The 12,806-nt window shown below is 43.5% G+C and overlaps 1 protein-coding gene across 1 annotated transcript in view; it reads left to right on the forward strand.

The window, feature by feature from the left end:
- The first annotated feature begins 22 nt into the window (after positions 1 to 22).
- Positions 23 to 12,806, forward strand: part of CCDC85A (coiled-coil domain containing 85A) — a 77,275-nt gene continuing 64,491 nt past the window's right edge. The window contains exons 1-2 of the mRNA XM_026036604.1: positions 23 to 366; positions 2,738 to 3,653. Coding sequence (XP_025892389.1) covers positions 139 to 366; positions 2,738 to 3,653 — 1,144 coding nt within the window. The 5' untranslated portion in view covers positions 23 to 138. The remainder of the gene's footprint in view (positions 367 to 2,737; positions 3,654 to 12,806) is intronic.

Consider the following 12,806-nt stretch of genomic DNA (forward strand, 5'->3'; position numbering starts at 1 on the left):
AAGGGGGAAGTTTGCTTCCCAGCCCGGCTTCCTCCCCACCCCTTCCTTCTCCTGCCTCCCGCTGTTTCTGCGGGCGTTGGCGCGGAGCAGCCGGGCACGGCGCTGCCCCGGCCTCGCGCCCTCCCCTCGCCCGCCACCATGTCCAAAGTGACGGCGGCGGCGGCGGAAAGTTGCGGCTCGGCGCCGTGCGAGGACTTGTCCAAGGTGTCCGACGAGGAGCTGCTCCAGTGGAGCAAGGAGGAGCTGGTGCGCAGCCTGCGCCGCGCCGAGGCCGAGAAGATGAGCGCGATGCTGGACCACAGCAACCTCATCCGCGAGGTGAACCGCCGCCTCCAGCTGCACCTCGGCGAGATCCGCGGCCTCAAGGTAGCGGCGCCCGCGTGGGAGCCGCCGCGCGTGGGCGGCGCCGTCCCCGCGGGGCTGGCCGGGCGCGGGGCTGCTCCCCCGGCCGGGGCGGCACCGACAGCGGCCGGGGCTGGAGGCGGCTCAAAGCGAGGTGCCCGGTTAGAGGGATGGACACCCCGGCGTCTGTCCCGCGTCGCTTCGGGGCCGCGGAAACATCCCCATCACCTCGCTGCTTCCCAGCAAGATTCCCCGTCCCTCTCCGGGCACCTGTGGAAGGGTGCAGCGAGCAGTGCGGGTTCAGAAGGCTTTGCGCTGCACATCCTCTCGCCTGCCCCTTTATTTTTTTTTTTTTTAAGACAACTTATTGCTGACCCTGTCGTAACGGGAACCATTGCCTAGTTTCCCTGTTGGAGCAGGATGTCGGAGGATGCGTCTCSCGCTGAATCGTTTCCAGTGCTGTGCTGCCACCGAGGGCAGGGAAAGGCAGCCCGAGGCTGCAGCGATTTATCCCTTCCCAAGCAGCTCCCCTGCTCCTGGGAAGCTGCAGCCCCTGGCGCTGCCTTCCCTGCGTCTGGGTGTCGGGAAGGCATGGGGGCTGCCGCCTCATGTAGCTGTGATGGACGGCTGGGTTATTAAAAGTAGTTGTTGCATGGCTTGTTGCAGCGACACGTGTGTGAAATCTGTGTGAAATTGCTCAGTTGAGGTGAGCTTGGAGAGGAGGAGAGCCGGGCGCCGCGTGGCCTCTTGAGCTGGGCTTATGGGAGGGTGCAGCGGGGAAGAGAGTTGGGCTTGTAGAATGGCTCTAGACAATGAAATTATTGAGAAAATGTCCCTGTTGATTCAAGGTTTCCTGTTCGGCAGCGTATGGCACCTCTCCCTTTTTGCAATATAAGGTGTCTGGGGGTAAAAGAGATCCCTCAATGATACTGTATTTAAAATGCGACCTTTATTTTTGCTAATGTAAGTTGAATTGAAACGGCAATATTGTGCTCGTTATATTCAAAGGTGTTGTGATGTTATATGGGTTTCTGTCTCTGCCAGATGAGTAACAAAACATGCTGGAATGTGTAGGAAGGAGCGACAAATTCCTCTCAAGTCTGAACTTCCTAAGTGACTCTTCACTTCCACCTTTTGTTCAGATGTCTCAACTGAAACCCTTAAAGGAGGGATTAGAGGGAACAAGGTCTCTGGGCTGCCGAATTTCAGTGGGATTTGGGCGCCTCCTCCCTCCGTTCCTCCTTGTGAAGGGGGACCTGCAGGTCCATGGGTGACAGTGAACAGCTGAGCCTGCTTAGATGCCGACTGATAAATTACGGGCCATTACTCAAACTTTTTTCCACCACAGGGCCGTTTCCAGAATCCCCATCCTGTATAGATTTTTCAGGTTACCTTGCAACCTCATGGAGATTTTTTTTCCTTTGTTAAATTTGGCTTGAAACTGGTCGAGCTCAAAGTCATTTTGAGAGGAAGGTCGAGCAAAAATGTGTACCCAYGCACAACCCCACACTCCAAAGTTGCAAAAGTTGCCTTTTTTTTTCCTTAAGAAACTGCTAAAAATGTCTTTCCATAAGGCTGAACTTGTAGTATCAGACATAGGAGGGGAAGAACGCTCAGACCAGAGAAAGACAAATGTGGTTACAAGCCARTTCAGTAAAACTGCAATGATGAAATATTGAAAATGTTTTCTTGAAACATTGAACATTATTCTGCTGCAGTAATAGCCTGAACAGTCTTTCTTCCTAGCATTGCTGTTCCTCAGTTAAAGAAGGGCACTGGGAACATGTTCTGCTTTGTTTGGTTAGAAGTGAAAAATCAGTTAAAGGAGGTTGTTTTGTTTCAGGGAGATGGAACTAGTTTTGATAAGACAGGATTTCTTTATGCAAATCGGGAGCAAAATCAAGCAAAACTCAAATATTTTAAATCTCCAAATAGTTCACTTTACATGTGAACATACTTTAGGGCATAGTGAATATAAATGTAGTTAATGATATGAGTGAGGTTACCATTTCTGAGGTACTTTCTTGTTTTAATGAGCAATAGCTTTGCAAGTGAGCACTTTTGAGTGAGAAGGTCATGAGTCTGTTTGCTGGAGTTTTCTTTGTTTTCATTATTTTTGTTTTCATTAAGTGTTCATTGAACACCTGAAACTTTCGTACCTTATTGGAAGTTAGTTAGAAGCCCTTCAGAATTATCTCGGCATATCCAGTTTTGTACTGGACAGGTGTTGGTAGCATGAAACATGATGCAGTTATAATATACACACAGAATGATTTATGTCTCCCTGGAGTGCTCAGGGGATGGTTGATGGCAGTGCTGATCGCTGGCTCGCGTAAAGCTAATGCTATAACTTTTGTTTAGACACTCTTCTCTCATGCATATCTTTCTTTTAAAGGACATAAATCAGAAGCTGCAAGAAGACAACCAGGAGTTGCGAGACCTTTGTTGCTTTCTGGAYGATGACAGGCAGAAAGGCAAGAAGGTGTCCCGTGAGTGGCAGAGACTGGGCAGGTACAGTGCCAGCATTGTGCACAAGGAGGTCGCCTTGTACCTGCAGAAGCTGAAAGAACTGGAAGTGAGACAAGAAGAAGTGGTGAAAGAGAACCTGGAGCTCAAGGAGCTGTGTGTGTTGCTGGATGAGGAGAAGAGCGGCGGGGCGGGCAGCCGCAGCTCCATCGACAGCCAGATCAGCCTGTGCCAGCTGGCTGCCCCGAGCGCCTACATCAGGGATGTGGGCGATGGGAGCAGTACTTCTAGCACTGGAAGCACAGACAGTCCAGACCACCACAAACACCATCCGAGCACGAGTCCGGAGCATCTTCAAAAACACAGGGCTGAAGGAAGCCCTGAGCATCAGAAACACAGGAGTATCAGCCCAGAGCACCTCCAGAAGCCTAGGGGTTCTGGCAGTCCCGACCATCACCTGAAAGGACCAAGTCCAGAGCATCACAAAACCATTATCAAAGCACCTGAGCAACAAAAGCACAGCAGTAGCAGTCCAGAAACTCTCCCAAAGCACATTTTGAGTAGTAGCCCTGAACACTTTCAAAAGCACAGGCCTGGTAGTAGCCCTGAGCATCAAAAGCACAGCGGTGGCAGCCCAGATCATCTTCAAAAGCACACACCGAGTGGAAGCACAGAACATCTCCACAAAGTGAGGGGAACAAGCCCTGAGCATCTCAAGCAGCATTTTGGAGGGAGCCCAGAGCATCTCAAACATCTCAGTGGAGGCAGCAGAGAAGGTACCCTCAGGAGACAAGTAACAGATGACCTGTCACCTCACCACAGAAGTATATACAATGGAATGAATGGTGGGTCAATATATTTAGTGAAAACTTGTTATTGAAAATTGCCAAGGCAGTTTCAGTGCTGTATCAACACCTTATTTTTTTWAAAAAAAAWTTAATAATATTTTACATGAAACAAAATATAGCAAGTGTGATCTTAGTATCAACTGACTTGATAAATAATTAGCGTTTACCCAGTTGTCCTTCTACCAGGTTTTAGGTAGTTTGAAAAAGTAGGAGAAGAAGTCATCTTGAGTGCTTGTGTAAGGTGTCAAGAAACAACTTTGGGACTTGATTATGYCCTGTAGTTGATGGGTGTAACTGTYCCTCTGTAGGCTTGTCATACAGGGAGGAGCTTTGTGTCTTTCTTGTGCTGTCTCTGTTTGAGTCTGCAGAACGGAGGTGAAAGTCTCCAGTTTTATTTTCACCTTTCTAAGCTAGCCTGGCTATAGCCTTGAGAATTTTAAATTTTCCTTTTTATTGAAGAAAAGCGTCTTACATGCTTTTGCATAAACTCTGGAGAAGAGGCCAGATGAAGAGCTAAGTGCAATATAAATGAATCTGATGGTTCCTAAAGCTTTTCAAATCCTTGATTTTTTTTTTTTTTTTTTTAATGTATGGGATTATAGCAAATTAAGAAAGGTCCTAAGGGATATTTATTGTTATTGCTGCCCTTTAGGAAGTTACTCAATAAATATGCCTAGCTGATATCCCCAATTATTGCCATTAACTTTTTTTGAGCGGGAGGGAGACAATGGTGATGGTGATATTATTGAAATAAATGGAGGAAATGAAATGATTWAAACCAGAATTAAAATAAAAATCTCTCCGTGTTGTTGAAATAACTTTTTATAGACTTAGCAAAATTTCTGTAGCCTTTTTTTTCCCTACATGCTCTGAGATGTTTTCKTAAAAGAAATCAGCATCCTATTTATAGCTCAAAACTAATTTCTCAGTTCTTTGTACGTAGATTTGAAATAGAGCCCTTAAACTGGGGATTTTTGCCATAGCAAATGGTCTTGGATGGAGCTTGTGTTCCCATTTTAAAAGCAGCTGGGAGAAGTCTTTTTGACCTCGTTGGAACTGACCGCTTGTTGTTGGATCTGCTTGTGAGATGGAGACACGGAGCTCTCTGCCGGGTGCTGTCTCCAGCGTTTATCATGTTGCTGTCTCACATCAGTCCTTTTATCTGTGACAAATAACTTGCAGAAGGCCTCCAGTGGAGATAACCTGCTTTGTAGCTGTAAGGCCAGATTACTTTCAGGGAAATGTGCATGTACCCCAGGGCTGATAAACACCAAAGCGGTAAGTGTAGAGACTTCAAATTAATTTGTAAAACAGGTAATTAATAAAGCAAATGTATGAAAACTGTGTGAAGATGTATAATATGTAAGCTGTAAAAGTTGGCCTTACAAATCCTCTAAATGCTGTAACTCTTTCTCTATTCAGTTCTATTAAAATACATGAGCCACCCTGACTTGTAAGTAGCGTGTAAGCATGTAGTATGGAAAGACACCTCCGGCAGACTTTTGCCCATGATGCTCATGAATGTATTCACTGGATATGTAGAAAGATGATTTAAGGTCTTAAGTATGTGGGGTGTTTGTTTTTTTATTTTTATTTTCTTTCTTCTCCTCCCTTCTTCAAACTTCTTCACAGAGAAGGATACAGATTTACAGATTTTTCTGYTTCCAGCATGGTGGCCTCTCTGGTATTTCAATCCAAATGATTTTTTTTTTTCTCTTGGTCAGGTTTTAACCATTAATGGAATTAGTTAACAGGAATGACAGCAGTTAAACCCTGAGATGACTGACTCAGTGCAGGGCACTTCAAATATCTACAACTGTGGCCAGATAGCAAGGAGTCAAAGAAGGAGGTGATGTTAGAATCTGTTTATTGACTTGCAGCAGAGCCTCTCCTTTACATAATCATTTTGCAGAGGAATTTGCACATGGATAAGCTGTCAAGCCTCTCTGACGTTGATGTGGATTGATGTAAGCACGAGGTAGATGTTAGCTGCGAGTTTACTTGTGACCCTAGTTGTACCTTTTGTCTCATTTTGGTCTAATGTCAAACTCTTGAAAGCTTTGCTATAAGAAATAACCATTTAAACTTCAGGAAAATATTTTGTCTTCACAGTTAGGCCCAAATGCTGATCTTCTATCCTCCCTGCCTTATGAGGAAGAAGTTKCACATAAATGTTGAAAGTGTTGGACAATGTAATTTATTGTCACTGTGAATGTAACTTGCAAACCTTAATTTGCAAATTTTGTGTTCCTGTGTACGTGAACCTGCCAACTCAGTATGACCTGGGCTCTATGTTGATATTACATATTTAAAAAAAAAATCTAATTTTGAATTCAGAGTGAAATGCTAAAAATAAACATAGGTAAGAAAGTGGCATGRAAAACTGGCCTTAGATTCAGATGAGCAATGTTAAAAAGATGCTATTTTTGATATTTTTCCCAAAATCATGCAGTAAATCTATCATATCATGCTGCTGAAAAATAATTAACTTTAAAATTCAGAATCTATTCATCTGGTAGGCATTTGGTTGCACAGCCATTGGATTATTTTGCAGGGCATTTCSAGTATTACAGCAGTACCTCTGTGACTGTTTTCTGTTTGACCAGCAAGAATGAAGCTTTCTGTGTTGATAAGTGGGTAAACAGCTAAGAGTAGCATCTTTTGACTCTTCTGTAGGATGATATATTGTAGTTAAGTACCTGGAGTTTACCCAGCTCAGTAGAGGCCTGCTCCAACTCCATTTGGATGGCATGGAATGACCTCCTTTCACTTGTGTGGACTCCAGATCAGGTTTGAAAGGAGAAAATAGACCCCTGTGTATCAGACCTTGCTCTGAGAGATGCTGTGCTGTACACCTGAAATAGCTGGGTCCTCTGCAAATATGCTCTGCGAGTAGGAAGAGCAATTTCTGTTGAAATAAAAAGCTTTCAGTCGGAGCTAATAGCTCCCATTTAGCCCGAGTTCTGGTCTTGTTAGTGCTCGTGTGGCCACAGGGAAGCAAAGGGATCAGGAACGCACAATTATCTGCACCGAAAGTTGGTATGCAAACATACCAAGCAGTGGGGAAGGAATCTCTGCAGGCTTCACTCTAACTCTCCAGCAACAGTTAAAGATGTTGGAATATGTTGTGATGGTAGCAGAAATACAGGGTGTGTAGCTAGAGTCTGCATTACAGGATATGGTTTATACATTAATTATTTGGGCCTCCTGCATCTTCTAAGCTCCCACCAGGTACGTGAGAAGCTGCCACAAGTCTAAAGTTGTCTTTGGTCCGTTGCCTTTCTGAAATGGGTGCTTTCAATATTTAGAGTCAGAAGTGGGGTCGAAAAGCTGCATTTGGCTTCATGCTTGTTAGTTGAAAACATATCTCCTTTTAAAGGCTCTGCCCAAATGCAAGATGTGCTGCAGCAATTAGTGATCTTTCAGATCTTGCAATGCTCTGGTTAACGAGCGTGTGGCTACTGGGGATTGGAAGCGTGCTGAAATTAGATTAAAAAAGAATAACTGTGATAACCATTTTTTTACTGTGAACGTTTATGCAGTCTCAAGTAATGCATGACAGTCTCTAATTCTGACACAAATATGTGGGTGCAAGTATGTAAATTAATGTATACTCAGGATTTGCAATCCAAGCGGTGTTTCTTTATTTGCAGCTGTTTGATACAAATTTCCTATTCTAAAAGCTTTTGTTTCACTCTGGGCTCTGACTTTTGCGTGAGAGGATAATATTGGAAGTGCTTTTTGCTTCCTGCTGAGGCGATTAATGAGAAGAAATAAAAATTGCTGACTAATTGTATGTGCTGCTGGGGGTGCAAGTGCAGAACAAATGCAATGCGGTCTCTCGAGCTGARGTATTGGTTGGCTTAAATGGAGGCTCAGCTTAAATATTGAAAAAGCCTTCCATAAATGTGTTGTTGCTTAGAAGGAAAATAAATTAAGGACATACTGCTTTGAGTGGAAAGAGGAAACTGCAATGTGGCTTCAGAGAGCAAGCCCGGGTAATAATGTTGCGGAGTTAATTTCAGTGGAAATGGCTAATATCCTGCTGCTCAAATAGTGAAATGATGTCATGTTTCTGGGTAGGCTTGCTTACATATAACTCTTCATAAAACTGGAGTGAAAATAATTCTCTTGGCGTTCATAGCCGCGTGTGATACTTTGTGTGTACTTCGTGGTTAAGCTTGCCTGATGGCACCCAATCTGCATCTGACATGTAGGGCCTAATGCAGTATTGCTTACTCTTTAAGAGTAACCTGCTATTATAAACAAAGGCTACAGAATTGATAGAATTTCTGCTTTTGGGGATGAATTAATATACTATTCATTTCAGAGGTTTATTGTTTTAGCTTGTAGAGCTCTACAAGTTTTATGTCAATGGGAGTCTTTCAATCGAATTCCATAGCATTTACATCAGACTCATAAATCAGGGTTAGATATTACAGACAGCAGGAGAACCAGGGCCTGATTCGTGAATATGTATGTGATTAGAGCACGCTGCATTTATTAACAAACTTGCTTTCTTGTGGGATGACTTGCCAAGCTAAAACATGGCTTATAATATCAAAACTAGGACTGCTATAGAAACTCATGTCTGAGGGCTTTGGGGAAAACTTTGCATTTGATTTCTTTTAACTTCACTGGCAGAAATAGCTGTGCTTTCAATGTTTTAGTATGTGCTGGATCATCTTTCCAGTATGAGTGCCCAAGTTTTAATGGGAAGAGTTTATAAAGAAGCTTTTCTAGTTGAACACAGCTGGCTGGAGGTCCCAGCGCTCCGACTGCTGAGAAGTCCCCATGATGATGGGAGTGGGAATGAGCCAGTGCTGACTGCAGAAATGGGCTCCATCTGTGGCCATTTCGTGCAAGGCAGGAGGTTTTACCACCCTTTAAAGTGGGGATGTGCACGAATGGTGCAGTTTAACATGATGTCATGAGCTTGGCCCGAGCTCACTGCTTGCATGTCCTCTACTAGCATGTCCAAAATGCCCAGTGGGGATTTCTGAACGTTGAGCAGTGCTCAAGGCTTAGCTGAGCCTTGCATGTCACCCTTCATTTTGTTAATGCTTTTAGGGCAGGCATGGCAAGCAGTAAATGAAGAATAATGTGTTTTCAATGAAGACTCGTCAGCAAGAGCATTCTGAGTGGGGTTCTTTTAAGGAGACCTTTCTGAAACAGCTTCAGAGTGATCAACTTCTTTGGAACTTGGAGTGAAGTTTTGTGAGAGACGATGCTGGTCTTTGAGTCTTAGAAAAAAGAACAACAGGAAAATTATGGAACTGTCAATAATCATGCCTGGAAAAATACTGGAACAAATAACTAAGCTTTTAAAATGTCTAGATGTCGATGAGGAAATAAGTTGAGATAAGCTGGTTAAGAGTGATTATACAAAAGCATTTTTTTTCCTCTGTGTTGTAGGATAACAAGTATTGGGCAGAATGGGAATAGGAAATGCATCTTGAGCTGGGAAGGATGTTGAGCTTGTCTCAACTGCAATTCCCTAGCAAGCTAAGGAACCGTGGCTTAAATTGAGCTCCTGTAARGCAGGTCCACAGCAGTTTGGAAAAATGTGTCTCGAGATGCATCTTCTCAGTACTTCATGCCCTTGCAGAGAGTCTGTATCAGACCTGAGCTTTGGAAGGCATGTGTCGTTCTTCCCTCYTCTTTCATAACTTGTGAAGGGATGGAGTGTATACTTCATAAAATTTAAGGTGACGTTCTTGTGGGAAGGTCTGAAAGGGGTTTGAGTTGAGCATGTTGACAGCCAGTTTTAAGCATACATGTGCTAAGAATGAATGCCACGTCCTACACCGAGGTAGGAATAGCTACTGCTCATTACGGGCTGGGTGATATTTGGTTGCTTAGTTGCTCTGCAGATATAGATGTGGARGGTACACTGCATCACTGAGAGAAAACATGAACAGGGGTAGGCACTTGGAAAAATGAGGATAAGCCTTCCGAGGATTTATCTGTACAGAGCCGCCTTCTCATCTGTTTTATCTGCCTCCTTCCTTTCCCCTTTAGAGTGCCGATTTGCCACAGAAATGTCTTTATTTTACCTGTCACGACTCGATGCTAACTGGGTCTTTCCATGGTACAGGCAACAACCCTTTCCCTGAGTGCCAGAGCCGGGAAGAGGTTCCCTGAAGCGACGCTTCCTCCCTAAGCTGTCGGCAATGGGCTACGTGTCGTTGAGAGCACAGTCTGTGTCAGCTGGCCTGTGGTGCCWGCGTGGCTTAGTAAGGCAGGAGGGAGATGATGGGGAGTTTGATACCAAGCAGCAGCTTTTGCCCTCCCGAGGTGCCGTGTTCAGTTTTAGCAAAGGTGAGCATAACAGAGCTAGAAATAGCCCTGTTGGAAGAGCTAAGCAGTTTTATTGAAGACAAGTTATTTAAAGGCTAGTTCCCCTCAAAGAGGGACTCCCCAATTAAAAAAAAAGGGGGGGAGGGAGGGGGGAGTGTTCCAAAGGATCTAGGAAGTAATTTTCAAAAGCTGCAGAGTGGATTACAGTCTCTATCCATCTTTATCTATTTTGAACAGCACCTCCATGTATGGCTCTTTGAACACGAATACCTTTCGGTGTAAAGCCTGGAAGAGTTTTTTTTGTTTAAAAACTTTTGCTGAATGGGATTAGGATATAAGGAATGGGAAATACTTCTACTTCAGACGAGTTATTTGGAACAGATTTGGAAGTATATTGAGTTTGTTTTTGATGGATGGTGTTGCTGAATCAGTCCTTTTCCCCSGTGTACGCCTGGCTCTGGCCACAGACTGCAGTTACACAGTCCCATTGCCTTAATGCAGTCCCATGGGTCACCTTCCCTTCAGCCCTCTGAGTAGTGCCCTTCCAAGCATGCGGCCGGAATGCCTGATTAATCTGAGATTTGTGGCCTTAGCTCTCGTTTTGAGTGTCCGCTAGAACTTTGCTGACACTTGAATGTCAGYACTGAAGGTGATATAAAAGCTGACTTATTTTCAGGGTAATGGGGTCACGCTGTAGGATATTGGCCTTCCCGTTGCCTTCCTGATGACCCCTGAGCGATCAGGAGCTTGGAGGGCATTCCTGAAATGTCTCAGCAGACTTTTTTTGTACCAGCATGGAAAGTCCTACGTTAAAGCCTAGTTGCAGTCCTTGCTTGGGGAGAGCATGTTTAGCTTCAGGAAKGGCCATCATGCAACAGAGCCCACTGAACAGCTCTCTGAGTGTCTGTGTTATGATATAGTTACAGTAAAATGTTTTCAGAAATATTACAGTGATTAAATTGTCAAGTTCTCTGAACTCTGGCAGTTTTAATGCAGAGTTAAAATATTATTATAATTCTTGGTAAGTGCTGCTTGTTTAAGTACTCCAGCCTTGCATGGTGTATGTTGCACATGTTAATCAAAGGGCGCCCATCTTTCTGTCTCTATTAATGGAAACTGTTTATGATTTTTTTTTAAATGTTGTTAATAATAATGGGGCACTGCAGATTGTACAGGGAATTGAATGGGTTAATGCTTAGTGAGCAACAAAGCAACGTAGGATGGCAGTGGAAATGCTGTACTTRACCATTCACAGACAGAACAGGTTCTTTATATGTTGGCAGGTGCTATAGGACAGTGAAACATTCCAAATTACAGAGTATTTAACGAGGTGCAATAAAGCTTTGTGTACTTAAAATGACTCTAGCAATGAGAAGTCATTGGATTCTGAGCTAGTAAGTCATGGTTSAATTAGTGAACTGAAGCCCAGCTTATCTTAGGTCTTATTGTCAACTGCACACATAAAGTTACTGAGAGAACACGTAGAATTATGTTCTAGTCATCATCTTGACGTAAGTCTTGTCTGCATGTGCTTTGTGAGTAGTTAAAGGGTGGTTTTCATTGAGAAAATTAGCTAGGACTTAAACCTTGTGCTCTGAATTTTGYTGTTTCGTGCAGGAAGAAGCCAGTCTCACATGTGCCATGTCCCTTCTTGCAAAAAGGTTAAGCCTGAATTACACGGCGCTTSTTTTGCTGCTGTGCACCTCACTGCAACCTCTACTTGAAGGTGTGGAAAAGTTTGCTATGTCCTCTTGTCTGTCTGAGGAAAACTGGAGTGTGAAGCCTTGGTAAAGAAAAGGGGATTAGAACTTGATCATGGAATTTGGGATAATGTTTTAATAGGATGCTCAGCTGTAACTGAGGTCTGCAGCTACATTAGCACGTTTAGCTAGGTTCTCAGTGCTGTGAAATGATGCTAAGCCCAGTAGCTGTCAAGGTCCTAAAATGTGTCATACATATTATCTTCATTCAGTAGCATCCAAAGAAGTTAAGACGATGGAAGTCTGTGACGCTTTGGAAGAGAGATCTGATTCTTTTGATTTAAGGCATAAATTGCCGTCTAATGGGAACAAAGAATACRTTTCACTCTGGCGTGTTATTCCTTATTTTTATAGCAAGAGGTTTTTTTGTGCCACTATCTAAAGCAGCTGGTACTGGTCCCTGTAGAAAAAGGGACAAGAGGCTGATTGGACCAATTACCTGATCCAGTATGGCAAGTTGTAATGGGATTCCCTTATATTCCTCTGTATGTGGGTGCATTTTTTTCCATCCACTTGTTCTCCAACAGTGGCTTGTGATACACTTACACAACTTAATATAATTTTCATGTCCAGTGCAAATGTGGAATAGCTTGAATGTTTTTAGTGATGTTTATATACATGAATTAAGAATCTTCTGTTACATGTGGGGCACTTACAATCAAGAAACCTAAAAGTATATCTAAATAAGCAAGCAAGAAAACCCTACATTTCTTAATTACCTTCCCTCCTCTTCGCCTCATCTTTGCCTCATTCTTCCCCCTGCTTTGTTCTTCTTTTGAGATCTGATCACTTATGGTCAGATTTTCAGACAGTCTTCTCACTGAAAGATACCAAATTGAATGAGAAAAGGGAGAGATCAGCTGGGAAGAAGCTTTGGACAGTGGGACTGAAGGACAGTGAGATGGCCCATTAATAACAGCATTTTATTTCAGAGGAAATTATAGTGTTATAGCATGKGAGAGGAAAAAACAGTCGCCAGTCATTTAAAAACGCCCTGATGATWGTAGTCTATGCACGCTTAGCCTTTGTGGTGTTTTTAATGCTTTTGACCTTGCAAAATACATAAAGAAGCAGAATCCTGGTTTGAGAT

Source organism: Nothoprocta perdicaria, unplaced genomic scaffold, assembly GCF_003342845.1.
Source record: "Nothoprocta perdicaria isolate Ctin4 unplaced genomic scaffold, notPer1 scaffold_181, whole genome shotgun sequence".
NCBI lineage: Eukaryota > Metazoa > Chordata > Aves > Tinamiformes > Tinamidae > Nothoprocta > Nothoprocta perdicaria.